Consider the following 18,928-nt stretch of genomic DNA (forward strand, 5'->3'; position numbering starts at 1 on the left):
CACCTTTCACAGCCATGCATTGCAACTGGGAAAACCATAGCATTGACTGTACACACTTTTGTTGGCAGGGTAATGTTTCTGCTTTTTAGTATGTTGCCTAGATTTACCATAGGTTTCCTTCTCAGGAGCAAGTGTCTTTTAATTTCTTGGCTGCATAGGAATAAGAGATGTGTACAACTGTGAGTTTAACACTACACTCAGGATTTTTCATTCAGTTAAACTGGACAATTTTTTAAGAAAGTGCACTAAGATTTTGACTTGGCTTTAATGACATGCCCTAATACCTACTTATGAATTAATGAAATGTGAATAAATGCAACCATTTCTCCCTACACTCTAAGGTGCAGCTTTAAATTCAGAGAATGTGACTCAGATGTAAAGAGCCTCATCCTATGTAAAATAACATATAAAGAGCCACTGGGTCCTTAGAGAGTTCACAACACAATCTTTCCATCAAGGATCTCTCCACTAACTTTCCAAGGAATGCCACAGATTCCTGGAGCTTAAAATGAAATGCCAAAGTATAGACAATGGGCTGTTTCCATAGTGTTCAAAAATCGGCTGTGAGCTCTCAAAAAGGTGGATGAAAGCCAAGGAAAAGCACAATAAAGTGAAAGAAAGCTGTGGAAAATCAGTCAGGATGGTCTAAGCATGATAAAAAAATGGCCCAGTTTGCAGCAACGCTTCCTCCCTAGACCAGGGCAGAGGCCAAAATGAGGGAAAAGACATCTTGTTTCCTATAAAAACTAATGTCAGAGGAGAGAAAGAAAACGAAGGAAGTCCAGCTGCCTCTTGAAAAAAGCACCTTTGGGACAACCATGACCTGGATGATTGAGAATCTCCATAGACATAATGTCAGAGGAGTTTGTAGCTCTGCCCATGACCAAGAAAATACCCTGTCCTGGGAAATTGCTAGTTTATTTTTTCTCTCTAACTTTTGAAGAGATTAGTTCTGTGTAGTTCTAGTTTGCCAGCAAAAGGAATTCCTCTTCTATAGACAGTGTGGGATTGCAAGATACTCTTATAACCACCTGTAACAGCAACACAGAGAATACAAGAACTGAGGGGGTCCTTAGTGCTCTCTGAGCTTGTTTTCTTTCACACATTTTTTTAAATATCAGGTTTTATTTTGTTTTATGTTATTTATACATATCAATGTGGGAATGGTGTGATACCTGGGTATCATACATTTCAAAACAAATAAGCATAATATTGTTACTCATAGTTATTACATTTCATTTTCATTATTTTGTATTATTTACACATACCTGTTGTGACTCAGCAGAAGTTTGCTGTGAGTTGAGTCGGGATGCAGGAATAACAATGCAGCTGAGGCTCGTTAGTGTGATCTTCTGGAGATAAAAGGACTGATGGTGCCACGCCCTGGTTGCAGAAGTCAACGTTCGTCGTTCGTTCGTGGTTCATCGTTCGTGGTTTGTTTGTGAGAGGCACTTGGATAAGTGATTTGCTTTCTGTAACCCTGATTCAAAGAGACACTTGGAGAAGTGATTTGCTTTCTTTCTGTACACCTGGTTTTGCCGTAAGAGATCTTTGTTATCTTCTTGCCAGAGACTTTATTTATGTATATTTTGGGTTCGCAGCTAGTCTGAGCCGAGGACTGATAAAGTTATTTCCTTTTAAGTCTGTCTGACTGCCGTTTGTGAAAGAGCGAAGAAGGGGGGATCGGAACATATACCCTTACTACCACCCTTCAGTTCCCAAACCTCCTTATTCTTTCATATATCTTAAAATGTTAATATATACAGTATATGCTATTATTCTCTTCTTATTTCTATCTCTATTTTAACTCCCCTCTGCCCCGTATCACTATCATATTCAAAGACGTTTTCTTTCAGACATTTCATTATCCAAACTAGGTAGCATCACCAATGCATTATCAGTTTGGGTGATGAAACAACCAAGCTCAGAGAGCACCATGGATCTCTCATTTTAGCCCTAAGCTGAAAATATTCTCTTTATTGACACAGGAACTGTTCTGGAGAATATGTGAACATGCTGAGGGCGGAATTCACCCTTCTGGGACAGAGGAACAGGAAAACTACCATATTTTTCAGAGTATAAGACACACCAAGATTTTGAAGAGGCAAATAAAAAAAGTTTTTGCACTCTGCAGACCTCCCAAAAACGGGCTCGTATTTGTCAAAAAAAGGGGCATGCATAGCCTTTAGGAGGCTTGTAAAGTGCTTCTGGGGGCTGGGGGGGGGAAAGGCCTGTTTTTTTGCTCATTTTTGCCTTCCCTAGTCCCCAGAAGCACTCTGGCGGCCTCCTAAAGGCTATGCACAGCCATTTTTGCAAAGGGGGCAGGGTTTCAGGAGACCAAAAATTTTCAGCCTTTTTTTTTTTTTGAGGGAAAAAGATGTGATAATCTGAAAAATACAGTAGTAACTATCAATATTAGTTTGAGATACAGGTGAAAAAAGTCATTCATGCATCCTGTATTTCACTTTTTTAAAAAACTATCCTTGTGACTTCTCTTGGAGTCAAATGCTGTTTTGTGTCAGAGGCAGATAAACTTGGAATTGAGAAAATGATGGCAGAAACGTTTGCATATTGATGGGCCAAGTAAGTACATGCCAAGTTTTTAAACAAGGGGAAAACAGAAAGTTTACAAGCAGGAATTCAGTCAAATACAAAAAACTTCTAGTGCTGGTTTGTGTAAAGGAAAAAAATTGTCATTTTAGTATTTTAAAGTTCTTCAAAGAAGGCACAGCTTTTAAACAAAAGCCCTGTTTCCATCTTCAGGAAGGAGAGGCCGATTCAGTTCCACTTTGACATTGATGGCATGGACCCTCTGCAGACTCCGGCTATGGGTACCCATATCCCTGGAGGAATGAATGACTGAGAAAGGCCTCTATGTTGCACTTTGTAAAACAAATAGAATAACTATTTTTGAATATGACATATGCATTATTTTACCTACAGTATGTGTTCTTAAATATTTATTTTTGTAAGCATCAAGGAAAGTCTTAGTGATAGGAGAGTTCAGTCCAAAGGAACAAAACACAAGAATAAATGAAGACAACTGAGAGAAGTTCAGAAGCTTTTCTTGAAGAGAATAAAATGGGATGCTAATTTATCCCATCTATTAGTACTGAAGCCACATTCCTTGTGACCCCAAGATTTTATGTTCCAGAACCACAAGTTGGAAGGAACTATTTTGACCACTAATTTCAATCCCTCTCAGTGCAGAAATCCAAATTAAATACTTTTTTTGACTATAAGACCCCAGTGTATAAGACGCACTAAGATTTCAAAGAGCTATGTAAGAAAAAAAAGTTTTTGTCCTCCCCGGCCCCCAGGAGCACTCTGCAGGCTTCAATAGGACTGGGGGAAGGCAAAACGGGCAGAAAATGGGCCATTTTTCGCAAAAACGGGGGAATTTTTGTCTTCCCCTGGCCCTGCTGAAGCCTGAAAATTGCTTCTGGGGCCTGGGGGAAGGCAAAAATGGCTCAGTTTTTGTGAAAAATGACCCATTTTTCACCCATTTTTTGCAAAAATTGGGCCATTTTTGCCTTCCCCCAGCCCTGCTGAAGCCTGCATCCCAGCTTCTGCGGGCTGGGGAAGGCAAAAACGTCTCAATTTTTGCAAAATTGGCCCACTTTTGCAAAAATGGGATGCAGGGGCGGTGTTCGGGAGGCCAAAAATGGCTGCATTTGGTGTATAAGATGCACCAACATTTCCACACTCTTTTAGGGGGGGGGGGGAGGTGTGGCTTATACTCCAAAAAATACGGTATGTCTGTTATACTTTCACCAGTTCTGAATGCTGTTTGAATAGCCCTGTTAGAATCAGAATGAAACTGGCCTTTGTTTTCACAAGGTTACTATAAGCTCTGGATATGTAATGGAGTGCAACCAAGCTTATAGCAAAGCACTAAAGGAAATAAACACCACAACAGCTCAGCTGTAACAATAGACATGTTTTGAAGATTCACACAGAAGGTTCTAAGTTGGTGTTGCTGTGTCCCCTGATACGGGGACTAAATCAGTTCATTTTTAATACATCTAAATAAGTGGATAATTAAACTTGTTATTCTTCACCGTACTACAGATGGTGTTTGAGGTCAACTGTTTAGCATTTACTCTAAAAATGTAGCATAAAATACAATATAAACTTAAGAGGGATTTCCTTATTACATACGTTTAGATAAATGTCAATGTGCTGTGGAGAAAAATATCCATCCCTTATGTTTCATTGGAAGATGAGATTTTATAAAAACAATATAACCTTCTGAATTTGTGTATTCCAATTAATAATTTGGGGAAATGCAATTCTGCAGCATTTGGGAAACAAAGGTAAGCAGCACTGATATTAAATAATTCTAATGAAAATACTATCAGTTGCAAAATGTATTTATTAAATCCTTTTTTTCCAAATTCTATCTAACATCAGCAATATTTTACAAATAACAGCTGTCAAATCATAACTTTCCCTATAGAATGCACCCCTATATTAGGACTTCAGTAAAGTAGAAAATTCAACCAAAAATATAAATACAAAGCCAAAATAAAGTTTACTAAATACAAACACTGGAAATTTAAGTACTCACAACTTGCAGAAATATACAGATTTTAGACATAATTACAATTCATAAGTCAGTAGCCTGCTGAATGAACTGAATATATTACTTACAGTTTGAATTAATATTTTTATTATCTTACTTTCTGTAGCATTGCTGGTGACCATTACAAACTTATTTCATAATTCTTCATTTTTGGTTGATTACATTTCCTATCAAATTAAATTGAGAATTCCGATATTTTTTTTTGAGTGTCATGACTTTTTCCAAAAGTAGCTGTAAAACGAATGTCCTATTTTTTTTAATAGGTTTGAAAATGTTTAAATGCTGATTTACTGATGAAAAAAATAATTTAAATGCCGATTAAGAAAAATAAGCAAAAATGGGTAGAATGGTTACTGAAGCAATTTGCTCTTTCCATAATCCTTAAGAGTTCCCTTTGCTTAGAGTTCTTCTGAGCAGCAAAAAAAGCAGCAAATATATGATCAGGAAGAATATAATGGGAATGATTCTGCAGGCATTACTGAGTGGTGTTTCATCCTGGGTAAAATTAAAAGTCCCCAGAGCTCCATCCTTTATTCTATTGTGAAACTGGCAAAGCAACATTTACTGGGACCTGATTGGGCTGAGGGGCTGGAGAAATGTTGCTGATTGACTGTTGAGGAACAGAAGCTGCCTCCATTTTGCTGATGTGTATGAAACGCAGGCGAAGTTTCAAAGCTGGCCTTAAATTGCAAATGATTTTCTCAACCTTTAATAAAAAGAAAAAAGGTGAAAGAAATGTCACTATAAATTATGCAATTTATTAGCATTCGCTTGGTTTTCATCCTGTTTGACCTTGAAGGCTCAGGGTTTTAGGTATTTATTAGATCTCTAAGGCATCAGGATGGCAATAATAGACAAATATAAAATCCAAAGGCTACAATTCTATATTTAAAATGGGGGCAGAGAAACAAAGATTAAGAATGTCTAACAAATTATAAAATGCAAAGATCCATCCCACTTCCAAAACCGCCATTGTGCATTTATTCCCTAAGACATTTATTTCAGTTCTCAAACAGCAGTCCTATCTCATTTCCAATTTAAGCTGGTTTCTAGTCTGAAGCAGTAATGGCAATATAGTGAAGATGATAGTAGGGAGTCTTCCAAAAGTCATTAACACTAATTCTTATTAAAGTGTCCTACTGACGTTAAAAGGGTTACATTAAAAAGTGTTAAAAGCTTGATTTAAAGTGTCTTAATATTTCTTTTCTGTATAAAACCTGAAGAAAAACCTTTTCAGTAGTAGCTCCGACCCTCTGGAACGATCTCCCCGTGGAGATTCGTACCCTCACCACCCTCCAGACCTTCCGCACAGCCCTCAAGACCTGGCTATCCTGTCAGGCCTGGGGATAAAGATCGTAACCTGCCCCCACCCGAATGATGAATGTTGTGTTTTATTTTTACTTGCACTGTTTTCATGTTTATTGTTTCATTGTCTTGTACCCCCCCCCTTCCCTATAAATTGTAAGCCGCCCTGAGTCCCCTCAGGGAAAAGGGCGGCCTATAAATAATAAACTCATAACTCATAACTCATAAGAGAGGAAAAATCTATAGTTGGTTTCTTCTTATTCACAGGCCAGGCCTTCTTCTGTGGAATTTTCAGATGGGAAAATGAATTGAACTTCAATTCTACTCCAAAGTGCTATTTCTTGTCAGAAATCCACTTACTTGGTCCTTCACACTGTCTCCGGTAAACATATACTTCACATGGTATAGAAAATCACAGATTGGATCCATATAGCTGAGATGCATGTTGCATTGATCCACTTCCAGAAGCATTTCATAAAAAGCTACTCCAATCTATTGCCAGATACAAACACAAGCTGTGCTGAAAACACGTAATATTTTTTCCATGTTGGGTCAGTTCAAATTTGATTTATTTTTAAATTCCAACATTCATATTATAAAATTAACATTTATGTTATTTTCTAAGTTTTTCAGTCCTTTCTGTAAAACTGATTAAGAAATTGACAACAATAAAAATAATAAAACATTTAGTATTTATATCCCAAGTAAGGGAGTAAAAGGAAGAACATGATAATAAAGTAATCAGTGAAGAGGAAAAACATAATGACTTCTATATGCAAAAATACTATTAATAATATGTCAAATATCAGCTATCAGGTGGATTTTCATAAGAGTGCATACATAACTAAATGTTTTGGATAAAGTATATTGGATTGCTACTATTAAGAGAATATTTGTGGATAAAGATTACAAACCATATTTTGTCACATAATCAAAATATTAGCTGTAAGACCATACTACTGTAAACCCATGGAAATTTAAAGGAAGGGTGGTTGTTCAGAAATATGTTATCAATTGTACTGATATAATAATTCCATAAAAGATCAACATTCTGTATTAGAAAGTTATTATCAAAATGGTTGGATGATTTAAAAAACTACCTGCAGCAAAACCAAAATGTATGTTTTTCGTCTTGGAAATGAAATCTCTTTATAGCAATGTATATCCATAAAGAATATTTAGGTGAAAATGCTTTATTATGAACATGGTAAAAAACAACTAAGCAAGTATTTTGTGCATTCTCAGCTGGCTAGCTATTGAATGCTGAGGTAAAAATCCATACAAAAATTTCTCCCTGCTTTCAGAGAGAGCTTGAAATCAGCTATGTTTAGCTATCTATGCTGAAGTGTAATGAATTTTTTGACACCCAGAATGTCCTTGATAATTTATTTAAAAAAATTTTTTTTTGTTATGTTTGAAGAAACCAGATAATGAATGCTGAAATCAAAGGTCCTGTTTTTTTCTTTTATTTTACTTTTGATGCAAACTGCCTTTGGGCTTCTCTGCCAATTTCTGGGAGAAATGGGTAGCCCTCTTGCAATACGAAGTCACTAAATTAGCAATACATGATAGCAAAAACAAAGGAGACCCCTAAGATATCCTAAGTTTATTTAAGTAATATGGACTGCTCTTAATTTCATAGTAGAAATCAGTGTTTAATTTTATTAAAGAAGCAGAAACAGCTGAAGTCCACCACAGGAAAAAAAAACCTGCAGAAATGCCAGTGAAAGAATACAAATACTTCTTCACCAAGTCCATTCTACTTGGAAGATTATAAAAACAATCTCGTATGTTTGCCCGAAACTTCCCTTCGGAAAAGGAACTTTTGCCCAATTCAGAACATTTCTGACCCATTCTTTTGCAAAATCTAAACATTGCAGCTATTTGTGTATGTAGTGTGTGTGTGTGTGTATGTAGTGTGTGTGTGTGTATACCTACCTCTAGCATGCATCTTGTCCTCTCTTGCTGGAACCGTTGTAGAAATGGCCCAACAAGATGATAGACATAAAGGAGCTGGAATTCAGTCTTAACTATTGGAATCAACACTTCAGTGAGAAACCTGTAATATTTCATAAGGTATAATAATTAAATCCTCAAAAAGGAAAGTAATTGAAAATAGTGAAGATTATATATTTTGAAAGCTCCTAAATTCTATCAAGACTTAATTATTACTAATAGCAATAGATACAAATAATTAAATGTGACTATAAGTGCTATTTAATAGGAGCTTGATATGAATATGTCATCTATCTACAGCATATGCAAACTACCGAAGATGATAGGCATCAATTGCACATTTCAGCCATTAATACCTACTTTGGAATGAGGGAAAGCTGACCAATGCTCGAATGGTGCCATACAGCATGTGCCAAGGCTAATGTGTAGCTACAGCACATCTCGGAGTAAGACTGGTGACAAGCCGTGAAGTCAAACAGCTGGAATGGATACCCAACCCATTCAGTTTCTGAAGTCAAACTAGGACTGTTGATAACACTCACAATCCGTTCATGGAGGACAATCCAGTAGGGCTCCTTGGAAAACAAAACCAGCCCCACAACAAAGATTAGAGAGCTTTCAGCTAGCACATGTATAACCTAAAATAGAAACCTCAATCACAAGATATGGTTTCAAGCTATGACATGGGAGACATCATTCCCACATACTATGTGGAACCTTACTGTCAGCCCCTTCTAGCTCACAATTTTACAGTTTTCTAGTAATGCAAAGATTCAGAAACCAAGAAAAGGAGTGGAATCCTGTGGGAAGAACCAGGTGGGTATAAACTACAGATGTAGGAAATAGTACAGCCAGGTGGAATTATATTACATCTTCAAACAACAGTTCTTGGAATGCTGTCCTTTACAAGATTGAAAGCGTTCTGCGTACTTCAGATACAGTCTAATGCTTAACAATTGTTAATAGAATGAGTGTGCATGTCACCAGATAGACCTCATAATATATGACAGAAATGCTTGCCTTTTCTTTATCCTATCCTTACTTTGTATCTGCTGCGAGGACCCAAATGTATGATCATTATGTATTCGTGATTAAAAAAGGGGGGGGGATTTATTTCTCTCAAAAGACGATGAGGACATGTAATCTACCTCTGACACAAAAGGTATGTCCTTGAAAAGGCTGGGTTTCTAATCTCTAGAAGATGACTTTAATTCTTCACATTCAAAAGGTTGTACAAACTTTCAAAAAAGTAAACCAACAAAAAAAAAAAACACCACCATGTAAAAAACCCCAGCATGTTCTAATTCGTAATTATTCCTCATGTATAGGAATTGGAACTTTTGCACCTAATCTTAGGTTGCCTTTCTCATCTTTTAATTAGAACTTTAAACCCCAGGTAACTTACAGGCAAGGCGGTGATAACTAACCCAATTGCATTCATCCAGGCAGTGATATTTTCTCTGGGCACCAGAGGCTGACTGTTAGGGAAGTAAGAGAAAAAAACTGTTTTGGTACTCTGGATTCTGGCATAGGGACATTAAAACTATGTATACAGGTAGTCCTCCACTTATGACTATGATTGAGTGCAAAATATTTGTTGCTAAGTGAGACAGAAACCCCCCCCCCCAATTTTTGACCTTTCTTGCCACAGCTGTTAAGTGAATTGCTGCTGCTGTTTAGTTAGTAACACATTTGTAAAGTGAATCTGGCTTTCCATTGACTTTGCTTGTCAGAAGGTCGTGAAAGATGGATCAGATGGCTCCAGGTCACTGCAACTGTCATCAATGCTAATTAATTGCCAAGCATCCAGATTCTGAATGCATGAGGATGGAAATGCTGCAATGGTTATAAGTGTGAAAAATGGTCATAAGCCACTTTTTTTTTCAGTGCTGTTATAACTTTGAATGATCATTAAACAAATAGTTGTAAGTTGAGGACGACCTATACTTTTAAGGACCAGATCAACTAAATAAATTTCAATAACTTTTCTTCCTTTGATCATAATAAACTGGAACAGCTTGCCTCCAGAAGTTGTGAATGCCCCAACGCTGGAAGTCTTTAAGATGATGTTGGATAGCCATTTGTCTGGAACCGTATAGGGTTTCCTGCCTAGGCAGGGGGTTGGACTAGAAGACCTCCAAGGTAACTTCCAATTCTGCTATTGTATTGTATTGTATTGTATTGATAACAATTTATGTTCTAGCTCTATAATCCTGGGATCATTTCTAAAAAAAAAAACCAGTTCTACATACCTTTTCAAGACAACATTCAGAAGGTCATTGCCTACATCCTTCCCTGGAACAGCCAAGGCCATAAGTTCAACACAGGTCACATGGAGGGCATGGGCAGCTGGATTAGGAAATTCATTGAACCGCCAATCGCAGTTTGGGAATGGACTGGAGGATTTACCAGCCATCGGTAATTGCAGTTAAGCTAGTAAACTATTGTGTTTTATAGGAAACAAGCATTGAAACATGATGCCATAAACCCAACAGCTGCTTCCTGGCAGGATCATCACTTGGTGAGGAGGAAGGATGGACCAATCAGCTGTTAGTTGGCTCAGCTGACATCTTATATTGGCTCATGGAAGCATCACTCAGCTCTGTCACAGGACGGTGCCAAGTACTCAACAGGAGGTGCTTTATAAAGCACCCACCCTTGAAGCATGAAAGCTGTGGCATGTCGAGAGAACTCTTCAGCCAGCAAAATAAAAAGGCTGTACATGCGTACGCACAAACACACAATTGTGGAGAACCTTTCAAGCAGCCACAAACTTTCTAAAGGATGCTCTGTTGCTTGAAGAAGGCAGGTTCATTCCCATTTGCAAACCACTTTTCAACTGCTCTGACCAGCTTTAATAATTATGTACATACCATAAGCATATGTTAGTAGTTCCTACCAAAGAACATAATATGCTGTTATATTCTTAATAAACTCCAAAATTAAAAATTAAACTAGATAAATGATAACTGATGCTTTGCTCTTTTTTGTTTTTTAAAATTTAGCTTACCTACTAAAATAAACCAATCTGTTAGGAAGCCAATTGTCCTTATCTTTAGTGGGAGTGATTTCCTAGTAAGCACTGATGAGGCAAAAAATTGAAATTGCACATCCTGTATATTGTTCTCATTTTGCAGTCATTATGCAACTGACAGAGAACTATTAATAACTGAATGCTACAGAAATAACAGTGCAGCTAGTTTAATGAGCATAATCAACGTTCTATATTCTGATTCTCTATACATACATACATACATTCATTCATTCATTCATTCATTATTTTAGAAAGGATATTATCCACCAGCCTCCCAATTAGTTTGCAGTAGTACATATCATCAGGGACCCATGGGTTATCTTCTCGTGGATTCATAGCGCATTTAAGATAAGTATCACTTAAACACCACCCTAATGGCCGGTTGTCTTTTAGGGAACCAATGATGGCATGGACAAGCTTCCGTTTGAGGTTGGTTCGCTCTCGGAGATGTCCCTCATAGTAGTGAAGGGTGTTGTAGAGGTAGGTCACTGGCCGATCTGCCAAAAAAACAAAACCCACCCTAAACAGTTGCATTTGCACTTTTTACAATTGAGACTATCATAAACTGTATGTATATACCAAGAAAATGAGCTGTGCTTTGTTCAAATTATACACACTGCATGCTATTCTTTTTTCGCCTCCCCTCCCCCAGATTTGCATAATTTAGTATAGTTTGCCAGTTACAGAAGAAGTAAGGACATTGAAGCGCCATTCCCAGTCATGGGAATCTTATTTAGCAAATGTTTGGGCTTCATATATATTCCTTTGTTATCATCTTTGTACATGTATAGCCTAGACATGCTCCCGTCATGAGGAAAAGACCAGCTGAAATCTAAATTTATTCTTCACCCACAAATAAAAATAGCAATGAAAGTAATACAGAAAAAGTTTCATGGAGTTCCTTACAAAATTCTAGCACTGATGATGTTACCTAGTTAAGGTAATTAAATGTCTGCAAGAAAACAAGCAAACTGTGAGAGCACCAAGGACCTCTCATTTCAACCCTGAGTTACAAATATTCGCCTCTATTGGTTACAAAAATTCTTTCTCGTGATTTATAGATTATTAGAAGATTGAAGTCACACAAATCATGGCAAATTGTTTGAAGTTGTTGCAGGGACTTGATTCTCTGATAGAATTAAAAACTTTGGTGACTGATTCCGGTGACGCAAAAATCACTCAGTCATAAAATTCTGATGAAAAAGAGTATTGAGTTGAAAAGACTTGCTTAGACAGCCCATTTGGTAAAATAATTTCCAATTGTAAACACTTCTTAAACAATGCTGAACAGAATCAATCCAAGGCTACATATAGTCATTTTGTAATAACCACTAAGATTATATGTTTGCTTTCTTGTGACCTACGTATATACTGTTAGAAGTGCACCATATGAAAGCTCTAGCTCTTAGGACTTAACAAAATTAACAATTTAATTTGGTTTCCATGCATCTTTTACTCAGTCTTTGATAAAATTCTTGTAACTTAAAGGATAACAAATTCATTTAGCATTTATGTTTTGCATAATAAATTCTGTCAACTTAATCCAATTTGCATGGATCTAAAATTCAAGCTGTTGGATCACCTAATCCGAATATTTTAAACCATGGAGAATTTTTTTTTAAAGAAAAAGGGTTATCTGAAAGAGGGAAGAGAGGGCACAGGTATGTTCATGCTATTACGATTAAAATGTACACAATGCAGCGACACATTTATCTACTTAAACATATTATTGAAAGATAATCACCTGTTTCCTACAACTTCAAGAGATTTGATGCTTCTACCATGTTCAACAGAAATCAAGCATTCTCTTTTTCTTGAATAGAAAGGATAGCTCTCCCTTAATTGATCTATTCAACCCATGCCTGAGTATTTTTAATGAGGGCCTATTTCTCAGACTTGCTACACTGCCATTGATTAACATAGCCAGACCCAATTCTTCTTTACAAGCTTGTCTGTCTGCAGTGTCTATTCTTTCTTAGAAATAGTTTTCTAGCAGCAAGTCTGACAATGCAATTACTTCTCTACCACATTTTTAAGACAAACACAATCAACAGAGTTGATATAAGACTCGGATACATCATGAAATAAATAGAAAATTTAGTTACAAAGGACATTCATTATCAATCGATAAATAAACATTTATTATTATCAATCCAGTAATATTACAGCAATGAAACAACTTCTGTTACAACTCACCATGGAATTTGTACAAGCCACCTAAGTGATCTAGAAGAGTCTCCAAGGATTTGGATACTGGTAGAAGCTCCAGAAATCTGTGAATCACAATGTCAAACACTGGCAGGAAGCGGAGGCAAACGTTCCCAAAATAAATTGGTAAATACTGTGGCTGGATTTGAACAGGAGGATTGACTTGCTCTGCTAGCCCTTCAAAGTACAGCTTTTCAGGGTATTTCTGAGGGGGGGAGGAAATTACATTAGTTTAATTTGTCTTGGTTTAATAAGCTTTCATTACTGATGTTCTATTTTCTTTCCACATTTGAATGTTTTCCCTCTTATACTTTACATCCAGATTTTAATGGAAAAATATCTGGCACAAGTTGACTTTACAAAACATCTTGATCAGAGGTGTCCAAACTTGGCAACTTTAAGGCCCAGAATTCCCCAGCCAGACATCAATAGCCCTCAACAAAAACTACTACAAAAATGGTACATCAATCCTAGTTATTACTTCAAGACGATCTTCTGCCACGGTTGTGTATTTGTTTGTTATAGAAGCATTGCTATTTAGGGGAATTAAGACAACAAACCAGAAGTACCTTGTGATAGCTCATATGCTTCGTATGCCAGTCATTCTGTAGCCAATGCTCAGGAGAGTTCTCCTTCACAAAATCACTCACTCTGTTTCGGAAGTCATTGGGTTTCAGTAGGAGCAATTGAATAATGAAATAGCATACTTGAGCTTCATTGCCTTCATGGCTGCGCATTGCCTTAAATAATGATAACAATTTAAAAATGAATCAAAGTTGAACTAACAAGACAGCGCTACAAAATACCTACAAGAATATTTCTAATTTCTCTGGAGTAGCTCAAGTAAAAAAAACAAAAACGAAACCCAGTCAAATATGAAATTTCCCACTTTGAAATTTCCCAATTTGAGTCTAAAACAAGAAAGCTTGATTTCTTAAGAATGCACTTTATAGTGGTTGAAAGAAATTCTATAATTATTTTTTCAATACCATTCAAAGAATCAAGCAGCCTTCTCTACAGGACATGATAATCCACTGACATTAATACTTGAACTAATTTCAATCTTTCCATGATCATGTATAAAAATATGTTACAATTCACCAGCACCTTTCATATCTAGTTGAGGAAGTGAGGTGAAGAAACCAAGACTTATAGAAGCCTCTGTGACTCTGTTACCAAAAATTTTAATTGCCGTATTGCTTTGACTCAACTGGTTCTTATCAGCTTATCTCAGAATGTCTATTGTTCCATGATTAACATTAAGATCCCCTTTCCCATTTTAAATCAATGACATTTTAGCAGCGTGTTTTCGATTCACGAAATTTTGCCAAGTCCCTGAAAGCAATTGACACAATACTGCGGTCATGATCTCTGATAAATTTCAGAACAGATAATGGCAACTTCTGTCTCAGCATTCCTTACCAAACACAGTATCAACCGATCCAATGTCACAATGTTGTACTTCCACACCATGTCATTCAGAATTTCAATGCATTTGTTGAGCTGCTGGCCTCCAGCTGAGGTAGAAAATTCATAGACCAGGAAATCTGCAAATGTCCTAACATGAGCAACCAGGGCTCTAGCTCCAATTCTTTCTAGTACTCTAAAATAGGAGAGAGAAGTACAAAGGCATTAATCAAATAATATGAAAACAAATTTCCTTCTCTTCCCTTCCTCCGTCCCTCCCCCCCCCCAAAAAAAAGGCCATGTTATCAAGCAAAGAGTTTTCAAAGTCCCCCTTTTGGAAGGTTCTACATATTGAAAATGCAGGAAACAGATTTGATGAAACAATATTGTAGAATGGAGAGGGAAATTTAGATTCTTTGACTTCTAAATGGATTTTTTTCAAGGCTGTTGGCAGAAGCACCTTTGTGTTGTTCTGTAGTACCAGTTATAAAAGTGGCTTGCTTTATTTGCTTTCATATTTTTGTATTTTATTCTATAATCTAATAAACAATGTTAAAATAAATACCAATTGGCCAAATTTTGATCATAGGACTATGGTGATGCAGCGGTTGTAAATATGAAAATTGGTAATAAGTCACTTTTTTCAGTGCCACTGTAACTTTGAGAAGTCACTAAATGAATCCTTGTAAGTTGAGGGCTACCTGTAATGCATTACAAGAAAAGCGCAGCCCAAACTTGTTCCTGTGCAACCCAATATTATTGCAAACTTTAGAAAACACAATAGGTGTTATTTCAAATGAATGGCCACTATGCACAAAATGTTCTCTAGGTTTACAGCGTCCCAAATGTGGTTCCATTTTGCTTTATGGTGCTATGGTATAAATAATAATCAAATCTTTTAAAACATACCGATAACCTATCTGGTTAATGTGATCGGTTTCTAAGAGCATTTTCCAGAGGAGACAAAGGAAGAGAGGAGGGGAGCCTTGCATAGAAAAATGGGTGATGATATCATTTTCAATTGACATGGATTTCCACTTTCGATATTCCTCTTCCACATTTTTTTTAAGGTTAAACCGGCTCTCTTGAGGCACATTGTTCTGTTTGAAGAATGCCTGAAATAAAACAAGTTAGTAGTCACTAAAACAAACTTCATTTTTATCTAAAATGTATTAGATTTTGTGAGGTCACTCCACTTTCATAATTCAATTTTCCTACTAGGGTCCTAAATTATGGCCAAATCTCCTTACTATCTATGGCACAATTTTACCAAATTTTATTTTGGACAATTTAATTCCAACTTTCAACTTGACAGACAAAGATAAACATAAAGCTGACATCCTCTAAGAGTCAATGCTGACTTATGGAATATAATCCATCATTTTGTGTGTTTGTGTGCATGTGTATGTGTTTTAAAACTCTAAATGAGTTAAAACATTTAAAATTAAGAAGCGCTCTACACAACAGTAATATACAAAACCCATCATATCTTTTCTTTAAGCAATTGTCTGAACTGGAGCACCTGAAGATGATATTAATATTACAATTCAGTGCAATTATAAGATTCAAACTTATAAGATTATATGATTGCCTCTTATAATTATGAGACTGAACCTTATTAAACTTTGTAATGGAATTCAAAGGTAATGACAATAGAGCATTTTTATAAAGCTAATTTTGTAACAAAGGAATGAGTTTTTGTAGAGATTTCTAAAATATGAGGTTAATGTTGAAATGGAGCAAGAAACAGAAAACCAAACACAACAGATGAGAACAATATTTAGCTGTAAGCAAATTTTACACAAGTATATCTTTACCCTCTTTCATGACATAGATTATTGATCCCAATGCTTCTCAACGTTTGCAGACTTAAAATATGTGAACTTCCAATTCTCAGAATTGGCTGGGGAATCTGAGAGTTGAGGTCCAAATGTCTTAAACTTGCCAAGATTGAGAAAGACTGATTTAAGTTAAACTATTACCTGGAGTGGAGCTGGGAAACAACTCAAAGTATGGGTTGCCCAGTTATGGGGTGTAAAGCTCATGATAGTCTGTAGGATATCTTTGCACCAAGTCCCCTGTATGGAATCTGAACCTGTGAAAAAATCTAAAACAGAAAGATAAACACAACAGACTATTCATAAAATGAAAGCAAACACAGCTGGATTACACTACTATCATTCTATACTAATTTTGTTTGCACTCCTTCAGTTACTTAGTCACCATTCTTCATTTCTGCTGCTAAGCTTCGTTAAATGATTACTCAATCTGTGAATAGTCCAAGTCCTAATGCTGTCACATGGTTACTGTAGTCAGAACTACACTGATCAAGCAACTTATTCCTGAAGTTGCTGCAAAGGGAAGGCACTTCATACAATTTCTAAATGGTATTATTATCCTACACTACATATCGCAAGATAAAACATCTGCATGTACAATTTTAGAAGTCTAACAGTATAGGTAAATCAAGAACAATAATATTTAAGATACTTAAAAAAATTAACACAGTTCTAACCATTTCTAGTTCCAAAGCAGAATCTATGACAATCTGAAATTGTTACCTGTGACGTGCGTTGCTCTTGCTAGAGTCAAAATGAGTGCTCTGTTAAGTTCCTCCGATTCAGCTGAAAGAACGGTTTTGGGCTCATTAAGGAATCGAGTAAATTGTGGCTGGACTTCAGAGCTGCCTAAGGCAGTAATCAGCCGCAGGGCTGTGCTTTCCACACTATAAAAAGAAGACACTCTTCAGGATATGTTAGGCTAATTACAGAAAATTGAAGTAGAAAACACCTAGAATTCAATGAATTGAATTCTAAATGTACACAAGCCACATTTCCCACGTGGTCAAATTACAGATTGGTGGAAAGCATGTATTCCTGAAGGCCATTACATCAAAGAAATAAACAGGAGATGTAATCAATCCAGCACTATTTGGAATTGTAACCTTATTTTTTTATTATCGCCTAGTATTTTGAGGATATACATGCATATTTCATATAGCTTAGTGTGACAGAAATGCTGCAAGTAAAATCTAGTCTTCAACTGGAGACAACAGTAAATATTTTAACTTCTAACTAAAATTACAAGCTAATTCATTTCAGATACATTTTTCTTGAAACACCCCAGATTTAATTCAGGGATATGTTTTTTAATCTGCAGGGTCAGATGAAAGGAAAGGAGCAATTTATCAAACAATAAAGCAATCATCCCCAAGACAGAGCTGCACTGAAGATGAAATGGAAAGTTGATTCTATCTCATCCCAAAAACAAAGGCCACCCCTTATAATAACCAACCCCCAAACCCAAGGGCTATCTCAGGGTCAGCAACAGCAACATGTGGCTCTTTCATGCCTCTGCTGTGGCTCCTTGTCACCAGTGGGTGCCACCATTGATAAGGCTTTTGGTTAGGACAGGTAGAGGAAAAAGGATGCCACACTAGGCAACTCTATGGTGGGGGAACCAGACTTCCAGTCAGCAGAGGAAAAAGGAGGCCGCACTAGGAGGAGACTCTATGATGAGGTAACTGGACTTCCAATCGGCTCCAGAATTGAACAGGGGAGAGGGCTTTCGTTTAGGACCTTTGTGGCTCTTTGAGAGTTTAAGGTTGCTGACCTCTGGGCTATGTTAATGAAGGAAATCCAGAATATTTCCGTGCATCTAAATGACTAAGTTTATTTCTCAAAATAAGTGCTTGCTAAATCACAGTTCAGAAGAAGGAAACAAAATATTTGCTTGTCTCCTCACACCCTTCCTTGGAACTTAAGCCTATTATTCAATTAAATCACCAGATGAAATTGGAATGGATGTTAAAACCAGGAACCAGAATTGCAACTGAGGTTTATGTTCTTGACCAGGAGTTGCAACTAAAAATAGTAGTTGTGGCTCAATTAAACCACAATTGTACTGTTCACAGGTAACTCAGTTATTATTTCAATGTATATGTACTACACTGAATCCAGAATGCTTAAAATCATTAATTGCTAAAACTCAAAATGAGATTGTGAATCTTTTCCAATAAAGCATAGCCTTTTGAATTGATCATTAATATGGGTTGGTGTTGTTTACATGAGCTTATTATGGTTTGTCCTGTGAACCATGTTTCAACTCCCCACATCTTTTTTAAGTACTCAATTTTACACAAGTCCCAATAAAATGAAAAAGCATGGGAGCTGGAGAAGAAATTCAAACTCCACCATTCTCAAGTTTGTTCTGATTTGTAAAACTGTAGAAAGCATAGCAGAATCTAGGAGTGGAGTGAAAAAGGAAACCAGCTTAAAATCCTTACATAGCCACAAGAGAACAAAGCCCAACCCCTTTTGAGTGCTGTTCACCGTCATTTAACTCTAAGCAAGTGCTGAACATTACCCAAGCTGACTTTCAGTTATGCAATACAACTACCTTCCTCGCTGAATCCTTTATGCTTTCTAAATCTA

General features: G+C 36.6%; 1 protein-coding gene across 3 annotated transcripts in view; it reads right to left on the reverse strand.

The window, feature by feature from the left end:
• Positions 1-4,684: 4,684 nt before the first annotated feature.
• The window catches only part of MED23 (mediator complex subunit 23), a 41,845-nt gene continuing 27,601 nt past the window's right edge, over positions 4,685-18,928 (reverse strand). For 2 of the 3 annotated variants that reach the window (XM_032216200.1, XM_032216199.1), the window contains 13 exons: positions 17,057-17,220; positions 16,478-16,602; positions 15,405-15,610; positions 14,511-14,691; positions 13,658-13,828; positions 13,077-13,293; positions 11,141-11,377; positions 10,099-10,264; positions 9,252-9,324; positions 8,207-8,421; positions 7,829-7,949; positions 6,251-6,382; positions 4,685-5,291 (listed from right to left, as the gene is read on the reverse strand). In XM_032216200.1, the coding sequence (XP_032072091.1) occupies positions 5,121-5,291; positions 6,251-6,382; positions 7,829-7,949; positions 8,207-8,421; positions 9,252-9,324; positions 10,099-10,264; positions 11,141-11,377; positions 13,077-13,293; positions 13,658-13,828; positions 14,511-14,691; positions 15,405-15,610; positions 16,478-16,602; positions 17,057-17,220 (2,179 nt within the window). In that variant the 3' untranslated portion in view covers positions 4,685-5,120. Of the gene's footprint in view, positions 5,292-6,250; positions 6,411-7,828; positions 7,950-8,206; positions 8,422-9,251; positions 9,325-10,098; positions 10,265-11,140; positions 11,378-13,076; positions 13,294-13,657; positions 13,829-14,510; positions 14,692-15,404; positions 15,611-16,477; positions 16,603-17,056; positions 17,221-18,928 lie in introns of those variants that run through there. The other variant, XM_032216201.1, reaches the window with a different exon arrangement.

Source organism: Thamnophis elegans, chromosome 4, assembly GCF_009769535.1.
Source record: "Thamnophis elegans isolate rThaEle1 chromosome 4, rThaEle1.pri, whole genome shotgun sequence".
NCBI classification, from domain to species: Eukaryota; Metazoa; Chordata; class Lepidosauria; order Squamata; family Colubridae; genus Thamnophis; species Thamnophis elegans.